The sequence below is a fragment of the Triturus cristatus genome, chromosome 5_2, assembly GCF_964204655.1.
Source record: "Triturus cristatus chromosome 5_2, aTriCri1.1, whole genome shotgun sequence".
Classification (NCBI taxonomy): domain Eukaryota; kingdom Metazoa; phylum Chordata; class Amphibia; order Caudata; family Salamandridae; genus Triturus; species Triturus cristatus.
The window spans coordinates 742,414,508-742,439,690 of record NC_140588.1 but is presented as its reverse complement, the minus strand read 5'-3'; the positions used below and the strand labels follow the sequence as shown (position 1 = coordinate 742,439,690).

Below are 25,183 nucleotides of genomic sequence, written 5' to 3'. Positions count from 1 at the left end.
CGGCCGCAGCATGATGGAACCACGCCGTCATGAGCACACGCCGCCCGTGACTCATGACGGCGTGGTTCCATCATGAGCGTGGAAGGGGTTAAAATAAAGCTTTCCATCGCTTCAGAGCAGGTTATGGAGTACGGTTAGACAAGGACTGCTGGACCAAGGCCTACAAACTCTCCTAGAAAATACTTCGACACCAAACCTATATTCTTCGAGCGCGTGCAGCTCCACGTATTCCGGGGGTTGTAACCCTTCGTCTTCGGAATATTGTTTGAACATTATTAACGACAAGAGCTGCCGACGTTGGAACTGGGGAACCAGCTTCAGTTTCAGAGTGTGATGCTGGCCAAATCCCTTATGCCTATCTTCCTGTGTCAACAACATAAATACATAAGTAATGTGTCCTTGTAACGTAACTGGTGCACATGTAAAGTGCTCTAATACCTTCAGGTCGAGTTCCTGCTCTATAAATCTGCAAAAAAAGAACATGTAGAGAGCCTAGTTTTCTGAATATATGGTTAGGAAGTCACAGCTCAGTTTCAGGTGGTTCTGAAGAGAAACCCTAAAAGAATCCTCTGCTCCAGAGTCTGGAACAGCACTTATGCTTCTGCAGCAGAAGGCAAGAGTGTGGCTATATGAATTTCTTTTATTGGTGTTCCGGAGCCTTCAGACTAACTAGCGATGAAAGCTGAACCACTTTCCCCCAGATTTCCAAGGTTTTTTCCCGTGACCTTTATGGACATTGAAACCCTGGGTTAGACTAACCATGGTATTTTTTTAAGAAGTGGGAAATTGGTGTAATGTTTTCGCACACAATTACGCAAACATTCTGGGGCCCATTATATGCAATTACGTTAATTGTAAATTCATTACTTAGCGCTATAGTTTAGAGCATGGGTACTCGCAAATATTTTCGCAAGGGCCAAAATATTTGGTCTGTGGTGTGACCAAGGGTGGCTGTTGGGAGGGTGAAGGGATTGGCGATATAGGGTAGATGTAGGGGAAGTGAAGCATGTACCTCTACTGGCTGGCTGAAATACACAAAGTGAAGCCAGAAAACCTGGAATCAATTCTGGCTTTCCCACTTGACCAAATAGTGTGATACTAGGCAATTGTTTTATTTCACTTTTCTTCCTTTTTCCTAATTATCTCATGCAAGAGGACCTTGAAATACATTAACTCTGGATGGATCCTGTACAAAATGTTCTCTCGTGTTTGATAATATTATTGGTGTTTTCACTGATTCAGTGACTACCTGTAAACTGCATAATCATGAACTGAACATGTGGTTGGTCTTTGTACTGAGGTACTCGTATGATTTCTTGTTCAGGTAAGACATAGGGCAACAGTGAGTTTTTTGTTCTCATGCATGTGGTGTTTGGACTTGCCACAGTTCGAGTTACTGGTCCCTGTGCCCTTTGAACTTGAGTATGAGAGGGGCATCCTTTTTGTTAGGTCTCGCCTGACCCAGCGCATGCGCTGGTCTGGCGAGACTTTTTGTGAGGGCTCAAAAAAGTGCTACCACTGTAGCCTAGAGCTACAGTGCATGTACGCGGGCGCGCGTGCCTCACTTTCGCGGCCGCACAGCCGATTTGATGTTTGATAACGATCACTTTCGCGGCCGCACGGCCGCTTTGATGTTCTCTTCGCTTTTTTTTCCTGTTTATTACTTCTATGTAGTAATGGTGGCACCCGTGCGCCGCCATTACTACAGAGCAGTAATAAACAGAAACAAGCATTGGCATAGTCAATAGGTCTCGCTTTTGGAACCTTATAAGTATTTAGTTATGCAACTGTTGCATGCTTGTAATTATTAGTGTTCCATTGTCCTGAAACGATGAAAGTGTGTTAGGAGGCATTATGGAAATTTAAAAATCAAGAGCGATTTATTCAATATTCTCTCCAGACTCACAAACGGGCTCAGTCTTGTTTCTGTCAGTAGGAGGCGCTGTGCTGCAGGCAGGTCATCTCCTGTGGCTAGTGAGTTGCAGGCCTGTGTAACACTCTACCCAGGTGGCTTGCTTCTCTCCCTCTTTGTTGAACACATCTCCGTACCTACAGGTAGGTATAAAAAGCATAATACAGGAGGATGACCCCGCCCCACGCTTCTCAAAGAAGGCAACAGCTCCTCTGCACTTTATTTACTCCCCCCACGGGTGTACAATTTTACTTTATATTAGCCATTAAACTACACCATTGTGTAGAATTTTAGAGGGGGCTGCATATGATTATTTGATGGAGCGCTTACATAGTGATACATTTATAGCCACGGAAATCAACATTGCACTAATGTGCGATATGCTGAATCACTAAATACTTATAATGTCCCAAAGGCGAGACCGATTGCATTGCAAATGCTTGTGCTTATTTAGGTCAATAAACCCTCAAAATTCCCCCTATTTGTGCTGCGTTCTTCCAATAATATGCCACAATAACCACATTCCAGCCTTTCTCCACATTATGCCCTAGAGTACATCATTTTAAAATAATGTAAAAATATGGTATACACATTTTTTCTCAGTAATCTGCATTTATTATTGCTGTTGTTGATATTATTATTATTATTATCATCATCATCATTATGTTTAATACATTTTTAAACACATTTCATCAACATATTTTGCATATGAAATTATATTGTGCCTTCTTCAAAGTATTTATCTTTCAGCACAATCCTAACATTCCTCCCAAATTCACTTAGTGGCAATATTTCTCTATATTTTCTCCACTTTGAAAAACCGTTGTTACAGTTTTTCTTGGTAATTTTTTCAAGGTAGAGGTTTCTTGTCTATGAATTAGACGTAATGTCTCAATATAGCCTTATAGCGGGCTATACCGGCTATTAAAGGTCCGCTGCAGCGTTAAAGGCCCAAGCCGAAGGGGAGGGACTTTAACAAAGCAGCGGGACTTTAATTGCCGGTATAGCCCTGCTACAAAGGGCTATAAGGCTATTAGAACATTCTGCCACTAGAGGGCAGAATGTTCTAACAAATAAAGCCTTCAGGGAGCGCAGAGGGGATTGAAAGCCCCCCGGACTCCCTGAAGCCTTTGTTCACAGCCAGAGCTGTGAACAAAGAAACATTGGAATGTTGGAGCTCCGGGCTTATACCAGCTATTATAAGCCCGGAGCACTCCATTGTTTTCAATGGAGCTTCCAACATTCCAATGTTCTAATAAAAGTTAGAAATATTTTTAAGTGGGTTTAGCCTGTATTTCTGGAAAATATACAACATTTGGATTTTTTAGAGAGATCCCGGAGAACTCATGGGAATCTGTAACTTTTGTAAATACCAAGGAAAATTGAGATGCATATCTATTAACATATTTGGAAATGTTTAGATATGCTTTTTTGCATGCACAATCTGAAAGTGAATGTACGTTTGCACTTTGTACATTTTTTGTTTTTCTAAAAAGTGAAAAAATTCCCATGGCGAAATCACTTCCCCAATAGCTGTGATCATTTTGCACAGTACACAAAGGCCGTTGATAAGAATTTGTAGAAATGCAGTCTTGTTAGAACGCATCAAACTGCATTATCTTTGAAAAACAATGTGAATGGTTGTAAATATTGGGATAAGGTCTGCAGGCCAGGGCACGTCAAACTTCCATCCTCTTTTTCCAAATGCCAAAGACCCATTGTAATTGCTCCTCCCTCTTAAAGAGAGAGTGTCTGAAAGAAAGAAAACATTTAGGGGCAAATTATCTAGGAAGTGGCGGTGAGAGGCGTTAGCCTCCTTGGCTAAACGCCTTTCATCGCTACTTCGGAAGCGCCAGGCTGCACCATATTACCAAGGATATGGTGCAGCCTGGCGTTTCCCCCTGCAATGGCGCTAAGTCTCACGACTTAACGCAAACGCAGGCACCCCTTGCACCAGAGTGCAAGGGTGTCTGCGAGCAGGGAGGTTTGTTCATGTACAGGAAGGTGTCCCTTCCTGTACATAAACAGACCTAAAATGCCATTTTGTAACTTACATGAGTGCTGCTTCATGCAAAACACATGTAAGTTACAAAATGGCATTTAAAAAAAAGGTTTGTTTATGTACAGGAAGGTACACCTTACTGACCCTATCACCCACCATAATGTCACAAAAAGTGACATTGTGGTGGCGATAGGGGCTTGGTAATATGCTACGGTAAGTGTAATCGAAAATAACACGCAGCAGTCCTTTGTACATCTGCCTGCTTCCTCCAGGACCTGCAGGTGACAATCACATGTAAGAACCTGTCCCTCATAAACATCTTGCACTGTGCAAGTACAACCCGACTGCTTTAAGTGTTGACAATTTGTCAGTGGTTTTCGTGGTTGAATACAACTGATATGTTTCCTTGCACTTTTCAAGTGTATCAGCACTTTTCTGTCCTATTTTATTGCTTTTTTAGGGGCTGCAATGTGGACATTTGCAACAAACAGGGTCACTTTCATACGCTGCAAATTTGTCTTTTGGTCATGCAAACCCTGCAATAAGTATCATGCTATGCAAGATGAAATATTTTCCATGCATCAGGGACTCAGTTTGTACCTCTTTTCAGGTTGGAATACTGCCGGCATACAGTTTGATACCAACAGTCGGCTGTATTAGTAGATAATATAACTTTCTTTAGCTGAACTACCAACACTGGAATTTTTCAGAAAATAAGTTTTTATCACCAGATCGATGACATGTTTGTGGGAATAAATTCCATGTATGTGGCGGAATCCAACAATCCCGATTCTGTGAAACAGTGATATGATTTTGTTGTCAGAAATTCAGCCGTTTGTGCATGGAAGCTACATGTGGACACTTAAACGCTTAGTGAGTCAGGACCTTCCATTGGAATGCTACATTGCTACATGACATTCTTCTGCTGAAATTTACCCTCAATTAAGTATTTTATTGTATTAAAAATTAAGCAGAGTAAAACAATTACTGCATGTTTTTAAATATTTTTAATCTCCACATTTACCATTGACACTGTGCTTGTGGTAAAGGAGCATGGATTTTGTCTATTGTATGATGGTATTACGTTATTACTAATGCAGTAAAATTGCATCGCACAAGCAGTTTGCTGCAAACTCTATATCAGGAGCAAACAAGTAAATACAATTAAAGAAAAAACAAATTGCCCATTTGAAATTTCCCTTATAGTTATATTTTTTGTAAATGCTTTTAAAGTTCATTTGCAAGTTTTTCAATGTAGTCATGTGTTAAAAATATTTGTCATACAGTGGCATTTCACATTCTCTGTACCCAGTAGATTTTCACTTGGTTGATGTTTTAAAATACCTTCATTAAGCTGTCAGAAAAAAGAAAAATTAAATATCACCTCTTTAAAGAAGACATGTTCTGATTTTCGAAAAGTGTCTGTCAATCGACAGCAAATGCTACAAGATAAAAACAAAATTCAAAAGTCTGTTTCTTGCACATTCTCCTTCTGAACACCTGTAGGGGTTCTGCAATACTGGTGTACCCCTATTTCCTGCTCCACTGGCAACAAAAGTTTTATTTTATTGAGAGGAATGTGGAAAAGCAGGGTGGCAGGAATTGTGTTGATCCCTGATGTTCTCAGAAATTTCCATCTCCGAAATATGTGGAAAGGCATTATTTTAGGCATTATTTTAAGCAGAAACTTGACATCACTATAGTAAATTTTGGGGACTTCCCTTTCATGGTTGCTAGGCCTTGTCACACAAGTAGGATATCATTTTTACTGGGAGAAGTGCAGGAATGCAGACTAGAACATATTTGCATTATAAATTGAACTTCACTCTAATTGTCTGGCTTCTAAATGTAAGCCAGTGTGCAGGAAAGAACTTTTAGAAAAATGTCCTTTGAAGAGCATGATAGTGTGGGCACCCCAAAATTCAGAACTGTACGAATAATCACTATTCATTAACTAAGCTGCAGCTCAATTATTCGCTCTCAATTTTGCATTTTTCGACAACCATTATACACTATATAAACTTAACACCCAAAGGACTTGGTAGACATATCAGTATATTTCTTTGCGAATAAGACATTGGTGTATTAAAATATAGATAAAAACATTGCCAGCTATTTTTTTCCAATTTACTTTCATAATAATTAGTTTCTTTGGAAGAATATGTGTGATCTACGAAAATGATCCCATATGGGATTTTGTCTACATTTCTGAAATATGTAGATTTCTGTATCACTCCTGGGTTTCATATCTGTTTCCACCGCAAACTATTATTAGTTAGAAACCACAAAAATAGGAAAAATTGAGTACCATTCAGAAAATGCAAAACCGTTGGCAAAAAATATTTTTTACAACTCTGTTTTGAAATTTGGGAAGATGTTGTTAGCACAGCAAGGTTTTTATGTCATTTTAGAAAGCAAAACGTGTTATCTAACAAATCTTTTATTCCCATTTTTCAAAAAGAGCTAAAAAATGTCATATATTTTGCCTATTTACTCCCTTGCCTCCACGAAAATCCACAAACCCCAGGGTATTTTTACAATCCCATACCTGTGGGGAAAATGACACATTTGTCCTGGATACCTTTCGTCAATAACGTTATGAATACTTAAGCACAAAGTTCTTCGAACAAACAGTAAAAGGCTCAGGACTAAGTGTTGTGTGGGTGAGTCTTCAGCAGGGTTGTACTGTGGACAAAAATAGTCCCTGGCACCAACATAAAACTGGCTCCCAGTAGCAAATCACATGGCTGTAAAAGTGGGCTACATTTGCAAATCATCCATTAAGTGTAATGGGGTTGCCCTTTGTCCCTCAGAACATAGGTATACAGTTATAAGCTACAAGCGTGTCTGTTGGGGCTCACAATTCCAGTGAGAATTGTGAGAAACGCTATTCAGAAAGCATTGATTTTGGAGGGTTGAAAAATGATCCCTTTCAGGCAGAGTACCAGAGCTCCAATTCAAAGTGCATTAGGTGAAACCTCTGCGCAAAAGAATTCTGGTAACCCACAAAACACAATACAAAAAGCAATTTATCAATTACATGTATTGTTCAGCTGTATTGTTCACTTGAAAAATAAAAAAATGGACAGTGTTTACAAATAATAATATGAAAACATAAACAACACATATAGTCAAATGTCCAAACAATTGAAATTCAAGCTATCTTTGTACTGTTTCTTTTTGTATTGGTAAGTTTGAGGACGCAGGACATAAGATATGCACGTCGACGTTCCAACCCTCTGATAACATGTTAATGGAATTATTTGCTATAATTTTCAATTGTATCCACTTGAAGCACACACAGATCTATTGGTGTAGGCGCTTCGGACGTGCTTGCTTTCCTGTCCGTACTTTTGAAGTCACATGCTTATGTTTTTGTGAAATGGGTATTAATCACAGGTTTTGACATCACAATCAGGTTAAACACTCCAGGCATGTATTTAAGCAACCGGAATTACTATTCGAGACTGGTTACAACCATACCCACAGTAAGACTTCAGGGGTCTTTTGGTTGAGCTATTTAGCTGCATGCAATTGATCACATTCCACATGGCAAAGTTATATACCCACGTGTTGGATATGAACATGATTAACATGCAACATGGTGCTGGTCACACTGTATCACTTATGAGGTCGAGGTTTCCCCGCATTTTAAATCTTGATTCATGACATCTCTTTCAGAATTCATTTTACAGGGTTTTGTGAACTACAGGAGAGGACTATTTGGGTAATACCGCATTTTACACAAAAAGTGTACCCGGCTGGGTGACATGGTGACATGAAATATACTCTGATGATATTCTACATGGCACAAGCTCTGTGTTCCTGGACACTTCAATTGGAGGTGAGTGACCAATAAGTGGCCCACCCCTCCTATCTCAAGCCACTGTACATATAGTGCACAACACTAAAAATAGGTATATTTTTTCTACAGACTGTCTGTTTGTTGTTTTAGTCTGAAGAAGACCCGCTGTGATGTATAACCATTAAAACGTTATCAGAGGGTCGAAACATTGACGTGAATATCTTATGTCCTGCGTCAGCTATCCTACAAAAACAAAATGAAACAATACAAGGATATTTTGAACTTCAATTGTTTGGACATTTGACTATATGTCGCGGGAAATTTATGCCGTGTTAACCAAGTATCCACAACACGGCGGTACCATGCAATAGTTACCAGATAACGTGCCAAATTGCCGCATTAAAACCAACGCCATGCCGCACAAATGTGAACAACGAACACCTAAAAAGCTGCGATGAGGCCAAGCGTGATACAAAAAGCTGCGAAAACCAGCCACAGGCCTGCATATTCCCACTTGTCTGGCCGGAAAATACACTACAAAAGCAGAACAAGAAAAGCACACCAGAAACAATCCACAGTGCGCAGCACCATGGATGCACCCTGACCCAGCGCAGAGGCCAACGCGAACCCCACAAGTTCCACAGACCACCAAGGTACAACGGGGTCGGGGAAGGCCAGGGAGAAGAGGGAGAGGAAGACGGGGTGCAGTCCACAGGAAAACAAGACGAGCATCACGGAGGTGACAGAACACTCCCAGAAACTGTCCCACAATCAGACTACCTGGAATGCAGGCGTAGTGTCGAGGAGGCCAATGGATGAGCCCAAGAGGCGCTGGCATGACCTGAAATCCTAAACCAGGCACAAAGATGCTGCCAACAGGAAGGCAGCAACGGCGAAGGGAGGTGAGAGTTCTGCGCCACAGGAGGAGTAGGAGAAAAGGGAGGCCATTCATCAGTGTGGAGACGGTGCAAGGAGGTGGGAGTATGGACACAGCTCGAGAGGACCTGACACAACAACAACAGGGTGAGTAACCACCAGGGACTGGGGGATGGTGGACGGGGGAGATGGGAGATGGGCACAATGGCACACATGCACAATCAAGTATAGCACAATGCACACCCACAATGACCCAGGATCATGTCCCTCATTCCCGTGGCACACTGCAGCACACACACATTGAAATCACAGCACATCCCATGACAATGTGGCACCAAGTGCAACACCCACACTGCAGAACAGGGGACGCAACTGGGTCGGCTTATGTGCAGAAACAGGCTAATCACATTGGACAGAGCCAGAGCGGGGAACTGTGAGATGAATATGCACGGATACAACCTCACATCCGTCATGTAATCCCAATGTCCACTCTCCCCCCAAATTGCCAGCACTGCCCAAACAGTCCCAATGTACATTGACACACAGTCTGTATGTCAACAAGAACAATGCGCAAACATAAATGTCAACACAATGCCAACATGCATCTCCCTTCACATTGCAGAGGGACAAAAAACACCTCCAGCAGGTCAGACCAAACAACCCATCAGTGATGCCAGAGACGACCACCACACCTCCGACACCGACGCCCTACGACAGCTCATGGACTTCTCAGGCAACCCACCCCAGGAGCAGGGCAGCCAAGCTACATAGAGAAGACCCCAGCCCCTGCACAGATGACACAGCAGAAAGCACCCTCCACCAGGGCTGGCTCCCAACACTTCACCGAGGCACACACCACATTCCAATGCCAGGTGTCAGAATGCCCAAAGGAGGTGGCTGAACTGGTGCGGGTGGACTCAGAGCTCATGGAAGCTGAACTAAAGCACATATGTGGGTGTTCAAGTCCCATCAGGGAGCACATCCACCCCACAAAGGAGACACACACTGTGACAGATACACATGAATGTGCACATGTCCTGCAATGAACCATGCCCTGAGCCACGGAATCATCATTCACACACCCACGTTGGACCTCCATACGACAGCCCAGTCCCCTCCTCATGAGCATTGAGTGGGTGACTACAAAGCTACGTGTTCAAGGTCTCAGCCGCTGCCTGCTGTGACATGTCTGCATCCGCTGTACACAGCACAATGTAATGTCGTAGAGCCCAGGGCCATCATGCATACAACAAGACCACAGGGACACACGCATATATCATGTTGAACTGGCTAGAGGCACGTGCGCCCGGCCCCTTTATTGGCTGGGCCACATGTACAGTGACGCCTGTGCTGGATGTGTGTCGGGTGAGTATAAGCCAGCCCGCATGGAGTGCTTGGTGCTGGCAACAACTACAACAGTAGACACCAGTGCAATGGAAACAAAACACTAGCATAACAGAGTCAACTGCTGAGCAACATGGCGGGAGCTGGAGCAAGTACAGAGGTCACCCAACATACAAACAGAAGTGTCCTGGAGTTGCAGTTCACTGAGGTTGGGGCACTAGAGATGAGCTCGCTCATGTGAAGAAAATGTCTAGGATTGTGTCCCTTCGGGTTATTCCTGAGGTAGCTGCAGGAGGGGGTGTCACACAGGCATCATCTTCCTCATCGTCGTCCCCTGTCTCCCGCACTGCCTGAGGTGACATTGCTGCTTGAGCTCTCCACACCACATAACCAAAACAGTAATGGAAGATGATTTGTGGTGCACTGAGTAAGTGGCACCTGGAGTGATGAGCAGGGGATCAGGCAGATGATGGAATCCACGACAGGCCTGAGCAACTCCGTTAGTCTGCCAGTACCACTGCTTTGCCTCTGGCAGATGGTGGATGGAGTTGGCCATTGTGAGGGTGGCGTGTGCCTCCTGCGGTGATGCGAAGTCCGGGCCGGCCAGGACTCGATTTGATGTGTGAGTCCTGGTGGTCCGCAGTTGAGGCCAGAGGAAGTGGACAGCCCAGGGCCACATGCACATGGCATCAATGACCCCAAGACCACTGTTACAGAGGTCATCCAATATTCATTCAGACAGGGTCCCTGACGTGAGCTGCACAGAGTTAGTGGCCCTGGATGCACAGCGGTCGGCACAGGCCCACCACCACGGGACGGTGACTTGCGGTGCACTGAAGTAGGGCCACGCAGACTGAGCAGGTCATCATCGATGTCCGAGGTGAATGGGACGGAGGGTTGCGAGGGACAGTGGAAGGTGTCCTCCAGGGAATGATGCAAAGGTCTGATGTTATCCGGAAGCAGCAAATGGAGGAGTGGAAAGCGACAGCCTCGTTGCCAACATCAATTCGGTGACAGCCACATGAGGATGAAAACTACCCCCAGTCCATAGACTCAAACTGCACCAATGTATGACCAGAGAGTGTCCATGTCTGTCGGGGAACAGACTTAGTGGCACTGGGGCTGGGAAGGGGTGCAGTCTGCGATGATGCCTGTCCACTGATATGAACTCCGCCATCACTAAATCAAGACTCTGTGACCTACTGGACCGCAGTGTAGGCCGGAGGCATCGGTCAGCAGTGGCCCACAGCCACATGTCGTTGGGTCGCGATGCACAGAGTTAGTGACACCAGGGCAGTTGTCGGTAGTGTCCGATCACCTCAGTACGATGATCCTATTCCCTCCGGACTGCAACGAGTCATCCTCTTACGCCTCTCCTTGCGTGCAATGACATGTATTCGGCCTCTAAATGATCGATGTTCAGTTCCAAATCTGTGACCTACTCATGCGCAGCGTAGGCCGAGGGCAGTAGTCCACATGGGCCCACAAACACGTGTGGTTGTAATGCTATGCACAGACTTGGTGGCACCACATCGAAGGGAGAATATTGACATAAACTCTGCCTTAAATAATGTTCACTGCCATGGTGTAATCAAGACTCAGTTCCAAATGTGTGACCTACTTTTCCGTAGTGTGGGTTGAAGGCAGTAGTCAGCAGTGGAGAACAGACATGTGTCGTAAGAATGCCATGCGCAGAGTTGGTGGCACCACATCGAGGGGAGTACACTGATATACAATCTGCAATGAACATATGTACTCTGCCATTGTGTAATCAAGACTCCGTTCCAAATGTGTGACCTACTTGACCGTAGTGTGGGTCGAAGGCAGTAGTCAGCAGGGAAGAACAGACATGTGTCGTAAGAATGCCATGCGCAGAGTTGGTGGCACCACATCGAGGGGAGTACACTGATATACAATCTGCAATGAACATAAGTACTCTGCCATTATGTAATCAAGACTCAGTTCCAAATGTGTGACCTACTTGACCGTAGTGTAGGCCAGAGGCAACAGTAGAGTACGTCAACGAAAAAGGAGTAATGCGGGCCTGTGTCGTGGAGGCCGTGATGGTCTGAGGAGGCTGCCAGTGTCGTGGGCCTCGGGCTTGGAGCTTTCACCGGCACATGGTGGGCCCTCAGTGACACACGTCGGTGTCTGCAGGTGATCAGTGTGGCCTGGCTGTGCAGGGGTGGGCCTGATGGATTCGGGGCCCAGCGTGCCGGGGTATGGCAGGTGCACAGGATCGCAGGCAACTCCACTCAGGAGGATGGCATCGGCCTCGTGGCGGGGTGAGAGGCGCCGCCTGGCAGAGACGTCGGACATTCCATAAGAAGACCACGCCCAGGGCTACATGCTTTTTATTCACACCCCTACGCTGGCCCGGCATATGCCGGGCCATGCCACTCCGCTCACGCTTACGGGGGGGATGTAACAGACAACATTTCTGAGAACTCCCCCACTGGCTGGGGTGCCATGGTTGCGTCCACTGTCCAGTACACTCCATACACCAGCGTTGTATGTCACCATGGAATGGGTGTGCTATGCATACTGCGGTCTGTCCAGCACATCACCGCCACTCTTGGCATTGTGTACGTTCCCAATCATGGTTCTCCTGCCTCCTTCACACATACCTGGTTCCAAACTCTCTCCACATTCCGCTATTGTGTGACTGAGATGCCATGCCTTTGATGGCTAATGTTCACGGCTTGCCCAGGTTACCATTGTAAGTCGTTCTGTCGTATCTGGTGGGTGAGCATGTTGTTTTGAATGTGATTTTGTGATGTGTGAATTGCCAGAGTTGTGAGTTGCATGGTTGTGGAGTTGAGGTGTGTGGGGAGCTCATTTGGTACTTGGCAACGGGCAGTGCATTCCCATTGGTGCCATCCTAGAAGCGCTGGTTGATGATGGACTGTCGGAGGATGATGGAATCATGCACACTGGCTGGGTATTTGGCGACGACGTTGGTGGAGATTCCACAGTGTTCGGATGTTGCCTGCACATTGATGTGAGCTGTGTGCTTTCTGTTGCAGTGATTGTGTGCTGTGTCACCAGGGGGCACAAGTAGGACATGTGTGCTGTGGATTGCCCCCAACAAGTAGGTGCATTCAGCTATGACATATGGTCCTTGCTTGGTCTCCAGCAGACTCTGGTCATTGTGGTGGACGTATAGATACTGGGGTACCAGGCTGATGATGGCATCCAGTACAGGTGTGAGGGACTTGGATGCAGCTGGCTGTGAGACTCCTCTGACTCTGGCGGGTATTTGTTGGGGAGTACCAGAGGCCAACAGGTGCAGCACAGCCAGCAGCTTGGTGTGGGGTGGGATGTTGGTTGTCCGCTGTGTTGGTGCGGTCGGCCTGTTGGGCGATGATGGTCAGGGCAGGGGTGGGGGGGTCCTGGGGGTGGTGGCGGTGGGAGCTGTTGCCCTATTGGTGCTTCAGGTTGCATGTTCAGTTGTCCGTGTGCATCTGTTGTTCTTCATGCTTGGCTCTGGGCTGTGCTCCCTTGTCTGTTGCTGGTTGTTGTCCGACTTTGCCCCAGGTCAGAGCAGGTGTTAATTTCCTGCTGCTAATGCACCTTATTGCATGTTTTGTGGTCTTATCGCTGATGTGGCTGGTCATTGAGAATGTTGTGGAGTGGTAATGTTGCGGCTTTTTGCTCGGGAACGCCTACTCTGCATCTCATTAGCGATAGTTGCCGGGGTCATCTGTGGCGATGTTTTTTGTGGATGCTATCGCCGGAAAACTGGTGCTATGGGCTGTTAGCACCAGCTTGTGAATGGGGTGATGAATTTATCGCGACTTTGGCTGCACTAAAGTGCCGTTAACTCGGAGATAGCTCCATGAGAATATGGCCCTGTGAATTTTAGATTTTTCATGTGATATATGTTAGTATAATTTAATGTATTTCATGTGTTGTTTGTGTTATGGACAGATGAACAATAAATGTGATAAATACATTTCTTTTTGTGTCATGTTTAGTGGGTTACAATAATCTTTTTGTGCAGAGGTTTCACCTAATGTACTTTGAATTGGATCTCTGGTACTCTGCCTGAAAGGGATAGTTTTTTCAACCCCCCCCCCAAAAAAATCTCTGCTTAGTGAATAGTTTTTCTCACAATTCTCACTTTAATTGCGACACCCGACAGAATCGCTTGTGGTTTATAACTGTACATTTGCAAATCGGGCAGTTTTGAACTGTCATTGCTGTATAGGTGTTTTGCAAGGTATGGGGACTACATGGGGGACTAAATGTTTTGCAAGATATTGGGATCTTCATGCATTTCCACTTGCTGTAGGAAATGTTTATGGTATATCACTGAAATCAACAGCAGAACAGACCTTAGAACAAGCCCACAAACAGCCATAAAATACAACCCACACATTGACCTTTCAGAGTAGCCTTTCTGGCACTGCCAGACTGCCCTATATCAGTTTGACAAATGCAAAAACAACAGTTGATGGACAGAATGCAGAACAATGTCATACATTCACCCCAGTACAGAGATCTGGGCCTAAATCCATAATTTTGTTGCTCACCATGCCATTCCAGTTTGAACCCAGCCATATGCAAATCAGTCTTGACCCTGTGCCTCATGGGAACAGTCCAGTCCCAACTGCCAAGCCAGGTCATACCTGGACTTGGAATAAGCATCCTAGGAACGGTTTCGGGGTTTCACTCCTCTTCAGCCAGGATAGCTTGAGTCCAGTGGCATGAAGAGCACACGACCCACGTCTCGGCATACCCGTTCCACTCGGGGGTGACAAATGCAAAAACAAGCATTTGCAATGCAATAGGTCTCGTATTTACACAACTTAAGCTATTGGCATTGTAAATGACAATGCCTTTTAGTTATGTTTTTAAAAATGAAAACAAAAAAAAAAGGGATTGTCATTTGCTATGTCAATAGCTCAAACTCGTGTAAATGCGAGACCTATTGCATTGCAAATGCTTGTTTTAGGGCTTGTGCCTTGCCCGAATGTAGCTCTTCACTCGTACCGAGGGCCTCGGGGCGCTAGCTTGTGCCTAGGAGAGCAATTCAGCAGCAGAGTGAACACCCTCGGAAGTCCTCGTGAGAGCAAACCCGACATCTGCACTCACGTGCATGCACCCGGAGGCTGCAGGGAGGCGCTATGATTTATAGATCACTCACTATCCTTCAGTGCAGCTGTGGCTTCAGGGGGCGGAAAGTGGTCAGCAGAAAGGGTCGGGCGGAAGAGGGCATCCTTTCTGCGAAGTACAAAGCTTTAGGGAGCAGTGGTCACCGGGCTTTATGTTGGCAGCGTTGTGGTGCACTGCACACACTGGCGGACATACATTTTTCTATGCATTATTTCTAATAGCTTCACAGCGTTTTCAATAGCAGGAGTTACTACTACAGAACTCAACCATACTAATCTTACCTACCTCAGGCGGATAAATGGTCCGAGGGGGGAAAGGAGGGGGGAAAAGAGGAGAGAAAGAGAAGAGAGAGAGAGAGAGAGAGAGAGAGAGGAAGAGAGAGAGAGAGGGGTGGGAGAAAGAGAGGAGAGGAGAGAGAGAGAGAGAAAAAGACAAAGAAAGAGAGAGAGAGAGGGGGAGAAAGAAAGAGAGGGGGAGAGAAAGGAAGAGAGAGGAGGGAGGGAGAGAAAGAGAAAGAAACAGAAAGAACGAGAGAGACAGAGGGGGAAAAGAGAGAGAGAGAGAGGGAGAGAGAGACTCTCTCCCTGCCCTCTGCAGGATCACCTTATAAACCGCTCGTAGTGGTTGTGAGTTAACCCGGGTGGTTAATGCACCTCCTGCTGCACTGGTCTGCGCGTGTGGTGCATGTCACAGGTTGTCTGTCATCCCATGGCTCGTAGATAAGTCCCCTGCTACAGAGCTGGGGGTGTCTTGCGGGTCACAGGTTCGGATCCTGGGGAAGGTAACTTATTTAGTAGTAAATGCATTTGTTTAGAGCTTCGCTACCATTGAAGGGGCTTGAAGCGCTTTATGGTAAGTAGCATGGTACTTGTGAACCACAGGGTTAGTGGTTAAATCCAGCGGTTAATTGGTTATTAGGTTAAGCCTGCTGCTCTGAGGGGAAGCATTCCGTGCATTTACTTCAGTTTCCTTTATGGTAAATTGAATTAACATTTCGATGGCAGCATTAGTGAGACTTTCTGGCAAAAAGGAACTGGATCGAGGTGAACAGGGCTGGAACAGATTAAGTATTACTGGGATAAGGCACGAGAGGTTGTGATCTATGATAGCAAGGTAGGTAATTTGTAGAACTTCAAAGTAGAACAAGACAAGCCCGGCGGAGCATGGCGCGCACGCTTGGCGGGGGCGGGGGAGCGCATTCCAGGCGGGGGAGCGGACCCTTTGAAGTGCGATACCAAACGGATTGCATGGCAGCACGATGCACGTGATTGTGCGCGTGCTCGCCATGCAATCCGCTTTTCGGAGCAGTTTTGTGAGCCCCTTACAATAGTCTTGCTTTGCGATCGCTTACGCGATAGCAAGGCAAGACCTAACAACAGTTGATGGACAGAATGCAGAATAATGTCGTACATTCACCCCAGTACAGAGATCTGAGCCTAAATCCATCTGATTCCATCTAGCATGGCTGAAGAAGGGTGACATACCCTGAAACCAGCCCCAGGATGCTTGTTTCCGGTCCAGGGAGGACCGGGCCCAGCAGTTCGGTCTGTACTGTTCCCATGAGGCACAGGGTCAAGACTGATTTGCATATGGCTGGGTCCAAACTGGGGTGGTGTAGTGGGTAAAAGAACAATGGATTTAACCCAGATCTTTTGACTGGGGGAGAATGTTTGCATTGTACGCATTCCGCCCATAATTGTTTGCTGAAACACTTTTCGCCCTAAGTGGGATGGGTATGCCCAGACGTGCGTCCCTTGCTCACTGTGCCACTGGATTCAAGCTAGCCTGGCTGAAGAAGGGTGACATACCCTGAAACCGGTTCAGCATGCTTGTTTCCGGTACAGGGAGGACCTGTCCCGGCAGTTCGGTCTGGACTGTTCCCATGAGGCACAGGGTCAAGACTGATTTGCATATTGCTGGGTCCAAACTGGGGTGGCGTAGTGGGCAAAAGAACGATGAATTTAACCCAGATCTTTTGACTGGGGGAGAATGTTTGCATTGTCCGCATTCCGTCCATCATTTGTTTGCTGTAACACTTTTTGCCCTAAGTGGGATGGGTATGCCCAGACGTGGGTCCTGTGCTCACTGTGTCACTGGATTCAAGCTAGCCTGGCTGAAGAATGGTGACATACCCTGAAACCAGTCCCAGGATACTTGTTTCGGGTCCAGGGAGGACCTGGCCCGGAAGTTCGGTCTGGACTGTTCCCATGAGGCACTGGGTCAAGATTGATTTGCATATGGCTGGGTCCAAATTGGGGTGGCGTATTGGGCAAAAGAACGATGGATTTAACCCAGATCTTTTGACTGGGGGAGAATGTTTGCATTGTCCTCATTCCGTCCATCATTTGTTTGCTGTAACACTTTTTGCCCTAAGTGGGATGGGTATGCCCAGACGTGGGTCCCGTGCTCACTGTGCCACTGGATTCAATCTAGCCTGGCTGAAGAAGGGTAACATACCCTGAAACCGGTCCTAGGATGCCTGTTTCCGGTCCAGGGAGGCAAAAGAACGATGGATTTAAGCCAGATATTTTGACTGGGGGAGAATGTTTGCATTGTCCGCATTCAGTCCATCATTTGTTTGCTGTAACATAATATCAGTTTGATCCTTACCAGCTAAGTAGTTAAATACACTAGGGCCTATTCACAAACAGCACTTTGTAGCACATTTATTAGTACAGCCGCAAATACCCATAACTGTGTTAAATGCCCTCCAGTCCAGCACAGTATGTCCAGCACCACACATGACCTCTCTCAATGGTACTGCAAAAACCCTCCTACAGAAAATAGTGGAAGCACATACTTATTAAAAAAACATTTAAAATAATGTTAAAATAAATTAAACTTATTTTGATATTTTTGAATTTAAAAAATAAGTATAATTTGTTTCTAGTGTTAAAATTACATATTTTAATGTTCTCAGAATAAAAAATTTAAAATGTAAAAATAAACATACATTGTATAAAATTCATTCTAAACATAATTTCTAGCAATATATATTAGCTAAAAAGAAACATTTTACTGTAGAAGAATTTTTTAAAATATATATCTTTAAATAGACCATAAATAAAAATATTTAATTTAACTGATTAATATACCTTTAAGTTTATAGTGCTGCACATTTTATTTTATTTGTTCTCGGTTTAAAAGTATTTAAAATAATTTTATGTTATGTTATTTTTTAACATTAACATACATTTTACGAAATAAATTTATAATCTAAGAAACGACAGCCTATGGTGAAAATATATTAGTAGTAACTTAGTAGTAAGTTGACACAAGTAAATTAGGCTCCATCACCTGGTTTCAGGGTGTAGGTACAGTAGGTCTACACATCTTAGTAAATTTACACTCAGAAATGTTGACTATCAAAATGTAGTAAAGTTACTACAAAGCGTTTGTGTAATCTATGAGTAACTATACAAAAGTATATTTACCTTTGGGAATAGGCTTCTGTGTCACCAGCCAGTTGCTTCACTGTAGGGATATTGGTCATAACTGGTACTAGATCTCTTGATTAACCAATGACTAAGAGCTGAGCTGTTGAATGGAAACTGTGGTTGTAAATTGTAGAATAGTTTGTCAGTAATTTTAGTCATTATGGGAAAATGCACTAGAATAAGAATAAAATAGCATTTATCGATGAATCTGAACCCCAGGATTAGCTAGGACCTCTCAGATTTGGTTGTGATATTCTAACTACCCTACTTTAGTAAGTGTAAACACAGCCCTTTAACTGAACATTGATGGTGATATGCCTTCTAAGCCACCAAAAAGCATCCTCCAGGAGGAGAAATGTGACTTCTCACGAAAGCTACATTTGGATTGCAAGGATTACTATGACAAATAATGTTTAATCGAAATAGAGTGCATTTTGTAGCCCCATGACTCTTACAAATGTAGACATGGAATTTGAAGGTTGGTAAGCTCTCTAGAGTTTGTTCTCCAGATGCGCGAAACAGGAAAAAAGGCTTGCAGAAGTTGCTAGTCTGCACGGCTTGGACCTAAGTGGACTTACATAGCATGGCACACTTTTAATTGGTTCACTGCTCTTGTATTTGCAAAGTTTGTGTCAAGTTGTTAAATGAGTGTACCAATGATTACAGCTGTTATGTGTGCAGTACATTTATTGTTTCCTGTGTTTGTCATTTTAGTGACAATTGGATGGAATGTCAAGAGACAGTGAGAAGAAAAATCAAATATATTGTGGAAAACGATGTCTCTAAAAGTGACCCAGTAGCCCCACATATTTTTGCGCAAGCTGATTGTCTGGTCACAACATTCTGTTTGGAAATGATTTGCATTGATGAGGAAGCCTACTGCAAGGCTCTGAAAAATATGTCTTCACTTTTGAAAAAAGGAGGTCATCTTGTAATGACTGGAGCCTTTGGATGCACCTTTCATATGGTTGGATCATTTAAGTTCCCAGTACTATGCATGGAAGAAGAGTTTTTGAGAAAAGCTATCAGTGATACTGGCTATGCAGTTAAATCACTTGAGGTTAAACCTCGCATTGAGAAATCACTATACTCTGTAACAGATGCTACAGGTCGTTTTTTCCTTATTGCATGCAAAGAAAGAGAGGTTTACTAGTCACATTTGATGGGAAGCGGCCACAAAGAAGAGTAATACTATTTTATTCTTCCTCTGTATTCATGATTCTGCTTTCCTTAATATTAGCTTATATTCATTTACTGCTTTCCTGTTAAAGCTTTGTCTAACCATACTTTCAAAATGTATTTAAAGTTGCTAATCAATCAATACTGAGGCATTTCCACCTTATTCTTTATTTGTGACTAAACAATATGCTTATTCTCTTACCATAAATATTAGCTTGCAGTGAAAAAGAAAATCCATGATTAATAATGCAAATAAAGTATGAAATGACTGCTGTAGTTGTAGATAATGCATTTGAACATTCTTATTGTGTTTCATCATTAACTGTATCTCTAAGGTGTTTTTACTTTCCATGTTCATAAAATAAATAGCTATGTTGCAGCTTAGCTGGGTGCTTAACTCCTTTCATTATCTAAATGTGTTATGACGGTGGGGCAAGACAATCAGAACAGGACTATGCTTTCTCTGTACATGAATCCATACTTTACACAAATTATGTCTGCTTGGCAAAGTATGATAACTAATTAAACTTTATAACCTCATGTGGTGAAATATGGATTTAAACTCACTGACATTTGTGTAACTAAAGTAGTGGTGTGAAATTATCATCTTTTGTGCATTGCATACCCTGATTTTTACCTTGGTTGTTTTTGTTTGCTCCAGAACACTTTACCCTTGCTAACCAATGGAAAATTACCTATGCTCTCCCTTCCAACATGACAGCAATGGCACACTTCAAATTGGTATATTTAACTGACATATGGTAGAAAAAAAAGTATATATATACTCACTGAAAAAACCATAGGTTTCAGGGGCGTTATAGTTAGCTGGACTTTTCACTCGTACAAAACCATTGAAATTCCCCCGTTATAGTTAGTTCAGCTAACTATAACTCGCGCCTGCAATGCACTGCTGATGACGTCACATATTACATCACTCATCGCATGGTCAGTGAAATCACTCATGACATCACTGATGACATCTCAAATGACATCACTGATGACATCATCCTTGTGATAGAGTGGCAGACCTCCTCTCCCCCTAATATAACCTTTGATACACACATTCAAAAATAGAAACTATCTGTCACTGACCATGTCATGAGTGAAGTAATATGAGACGACATCAGCAGTGCATTGCGGGCGCGCGAGTTATAGTTAGCTGAACTAGCTATAACGGGGGAATTTCAATGGTTTTGTACGAGTGAAAAGTCCAGCTAACTATAACGCCCCTGAAACCTATGGTTTTTTCAGTGAATTTTTAAGGTTTTTTAAATGCGAATTCCTAACTATAAGTGCCTGAAACCTATGTTTTTTTCAGTGAATTTCAAAGGAGAAAAGTGCAAGAAGAAGGATAACGTGTGTTAGAATCCGGGGTCTCTGGTTGGCGCAGGTATGCACTTGCGACAAGCAGGGACAGGGACAGGGGGGGACTCAACTCCCCTGCCTGGGGACTTCCTCGACCGCTTGCGGGGTGGTGTCACACTGGGGCTGAGGGACAGACTGGCAATGAAGGACTCTTTGTCTGACTCTTGAACAGGGGAGCTAAGGGGAGTGGCTTTGGAGGAAGTGGGTCGTGAGGACTGCGGACTCCCACTGTGGCTGCGTGGCTGCCGTTTCGCCCCGACCCAGTGGGTGTGCCTACTTCCCCCTGTGTGTGCGTGACAGGAGGTGTGCGCTTGGCCTTCCCTGTTGGTGTGCTGCCTGTTTCTGGTGGGGTACGTGCATGGGGATGTCTGGGTGTGCTTGGGACAGGCATGGGAGTGGGAAGTGTGGATGGTGCAGGGGTAGGGGGGGACGGAGCGCTGAAGGAGACCCACTGATGCCGTCAGTGACAAGTCCATGGACCTCAGCAACATCCGTTGGTCAGACATCGCTGCTGACATGCCCTCCATGTACGACACCATCTGTGTCAGCAGTCTGGTGTGGCCATGGAGGGCATAAAGCAGCGATGTCTGACCAACCTGCAACTGCTGCAGTATGTCCACAGACTTGGCATTGACGGCAGCAGGGGAGACAGGGGCAGGGCGTGCGGTGCCTGGCACGAAGGAGACATGTTGTCGCCTAGCACGGACAGAAGAGACCGAGCAAGTGGGAGGGCGGTGATGGGAATGGAGGGGGGCGGCGAGAGATGGAGTGCTGCTTTCAGCTGTGGGAGCAGCCTCCGCCCCCTCTGGGAGCTCAGCCTCAGACCCGTCAGCGTCATAGTCAGTGTTGGGACTGGACAGGTTCTCCGCCTGACTCCCCTCGCCCTCCATGCCACTTGCTGCACCAGAATACCCAGCACTGGTGGCACCGGTGCTGGATCCCTCCTCCACGTCCGTGCCGGTGTCTCCCTTGGTGTCCCCCGATGATGCTGTGGGCAAGGTGAAGAGACAGGAAATAATCAGACACCTGTATACATATGACACAGGAGTCCAAACTACATAGGTCACAGTGCATAGCATGAAAAGCATCATGAGTAACATCAACAATACTACGCACATATGTAGGCCCTGCACTACACAGTTGGTTGACCCACCATGCCACTTGGAAACAATGGAGAGCATGACACAACAGCAAGTAACTTGATATCGAATTATGCAGAGAAGCAAGTGTCTGTGGACAGTCGAGCACAGCATCTGGACCACACACAGTTGCCAAAAAAGGATGAGCAGGAACCATGTCTTTCAACTTTAGACACATGCTGCAAAGCACAAACATTAAACCCTGCACAACATGACTGGGGCAGATTGGTGCTCCAGCACTAAAATATGGAATTTTTGTGGCCCTCCTAACCCGATACCAAACCGTAGCCAAGTCTCTTAGAACCTTCAGTCTTACTTTTTTGAAATATTTTGGATCCGAAAATTTATACATAAAACCAGCCTGTTTGATCTTCTCGACTCTCAACAAAGCAGAAAGTAATTCCCCTATAACCGAGTTCCCTGGATTACCCAGAAGCATTCTACAGTTCTTGAGCAGAAAGGCCCAAGAATAAATCTGAAAGTCCGGGGCTGCCAGACCTCCCTTAATACACTTTCTCCTAATTTTTTTCCATGATAATCGTGATCCCTTAGATGACCAGATGAATGACCCAATCTCACTCTGCAGCTTTGCCAACCCCTCCTTCTCAAACATAAGAGGAATAGAGTCAAATAAAAAAGTTATCTTCGGCAACACCATCATATTAACCAAATTAACACGACCGAAAATAGTTAATGGAAGATGACTCCAGCCTCTCATTAGCATGGAAATATCTTTCCTGACTTTAACAAAATTAGTTGTGGCGAGTTGCTTTATGACCTGAGTAATTTGGACCCCCAAATATCTGATCTGCTTTTTAGGAGTTACAGCCTCCGTTGCCAGATTCCAGGACATGATTTCAGTTTTATCAGTATTTAAGCAATACCCTGAGACTTCGCCGAAGTTTTTTGTGATAGTATCTATTATGGCCAATGTTTGTTTCAGGTCAGACGTTAAAATAACTACATCGTCCGTGTAGAGGCCGATCTTTCTAGTCCATCCCTGAAACTTAAAATGAGGGATACTATCTGCCTCCCTAATCTTACAAGCCAGCGGTTCAATATAAAGATCAAACAAAAGAAGGGATAGGGGACATCCCTGCCTGGTACCCCTCATTACCTTTTTGGGCTTTGTTAATACTCCATTGACTAATACTCTAGAGGTGGGTGACTGATAGAGACGTACTAAAGCTTGACCAAAGTTTTCCCCCAATCATAAGTGCATTATTAAAGCCTTCAGAAAGACCCAATTTACGCGGTCAAAAGCCTTGGTGGCGTCAAGAGCAACAACCGCCAAGGGGAGCTTCTGTTCGAGAGCAACATCAATGCTACCTATCAGAGAGAACGTTAGTTCCTTTAAATACCTGCCCTTAATAAACCCTTTTTGATCTTCATGAATAATATATGGAATCACCGTACCCAGCCTACCTGCCATGTCTTTGCAAACAGTTTATAATCACTATTTAAAAGTGAGATAGGCCTGTACGACTCCATGTATTTTGGTGATTTCCCAGGTTTTGGAATAACAATTATGTTTCCCTGATTCCAGGATGCAGGAAGCCCTGTGCTACCGAGAAAAACCCCGTTGAACAACTTAGTTAATAGCGATATCAGACTCCCAGATAGACTTTTATACACTTCTACCGGAAGGCCGTCTGGGCCAGGTGCCTTGCCTTTCTTAGCTTGTCTAATGGCCTCCTCTACATCTCCCTGACTTATCTCCTGGTTCAAGAAATTCTGGAAGTCTTCAGTTAAAGGCTTTAAGACTTTTAGCCAATCCTCAATCCGCTGCCTATCCGGAATCAAATCTTCCCTATACACCTCCTCAAAATATTTATAAAAAGCCTCCACGATATCCTTTGTTTCTGTAACCATACCCCCTGCTTCACCTGCCTTCACTTCTTTAATCGTGTTCCTTGTCCGGTCTTTCCTAGCTTTCCAGGCTAATAATTTACTTGTGCCCTCCCCATATTCAAAATGGGCCAATCTACTGGCCTCCCATTTTTCTTTTACCCTATTGTTCACCACAATGGCTAATTCCTCTTTCAGTTCTACCAATTTTTGAACAATCTCTTCCTTCGAGGCTCTCCTCCTGTTTACAATAGCTGCTTCACCCTGCCTGATTTCAAGTTCCAGACGTTCTACTTCATAAAAATAAGCTCTTCTTTTACTTGCCCCCATAGCACCCAGCCTACCCCGAAGAAAAGCCGTAGCCGTCTCCCATACAATGTCTATCCTAGCTGAGGAGGGCCACAAAAATTCCATATTTTAGTGCTGGAGCACCAATCTGGGAAACTCCGGGCGCCCCAAGTTGGACGGAAGATGCATTGGCAAAGGCATTAAAAACAGAAGGTCCTCAGAAATGGGGCGAGCTATTTGTAGACGGAAGGTTATTGCCGTGGTCTGTTTGTGAGTCACACCGGGGTTCTAAGTTTTCTAAATTTAAATATGTTCAGATTCAAAGCTGGGTAGCCGGGAAAGAACATCTCATCGGGCGGCATAATGACTTTGAAGAAAAGCTGGCATCGGATGTTTGTATTAAAAAAGAAGTGGCAATGTGGTATTGGGCTATTGTTGAGTTGGAAGATGGCCCTTTTCTACTGCCGGAGGCCCTGTGGGGAGAGTGCTTGCCGAGGATTGTGACAGAAGAACAATGGCAAGTAACTATGTTGATTCTATATAAGGTGGTAAAGCCTGCGAATTTAAGAAGGAACCATCTGTTCACTCTCCACAGGGCGTATTGGACTCCAAAGAGGCTGGCCAAATTTAAGGATGGTGGAAAGGTACGATGCCCTCAATGTAATAGCCCAAACGAGGACGATATCCATATGTTTGCCACATGCCCGGCGATCAAGGATTTCTGGGGCGCTGTGAGTAATTGCCTATCAGTGGTGCTAAAGCAAAGTATCAAGGTAAGCCCCGAAATGATTATTACAGGAAGAGTGGACTTACAAGGTAAGGGCCTTGATGATAAAACTAAGTTGGTGTTCTATGCTATTTTGTTGGCCC

General features: G+C 44.6%; 1 protein-coding gene across 1 annotated transcript in view; it reads left to right on the top strand.

Annotated features, from left to right (window-relative positions):
* Window positions 1-19,647, top strand: part of LOC146829209 (indolethylamine N-methyltransferase-like) — a 243,661-nt gene extending 224,014 nt beyond the window's left edge. Inside the window, exon 3 of the mRNA XM_085606446.1 lies at window positions 19,209-19,647. Within this exon, the coding sequence (XP_085462572.1) occupies window positions 19,209-19,647 (439 nt within the window). The remainder of the gene's footprint in view (window positions 1-19,208) is intronic.
* Window positions 19,648-25,183: the final 5,536 nt, after the last annotated feature.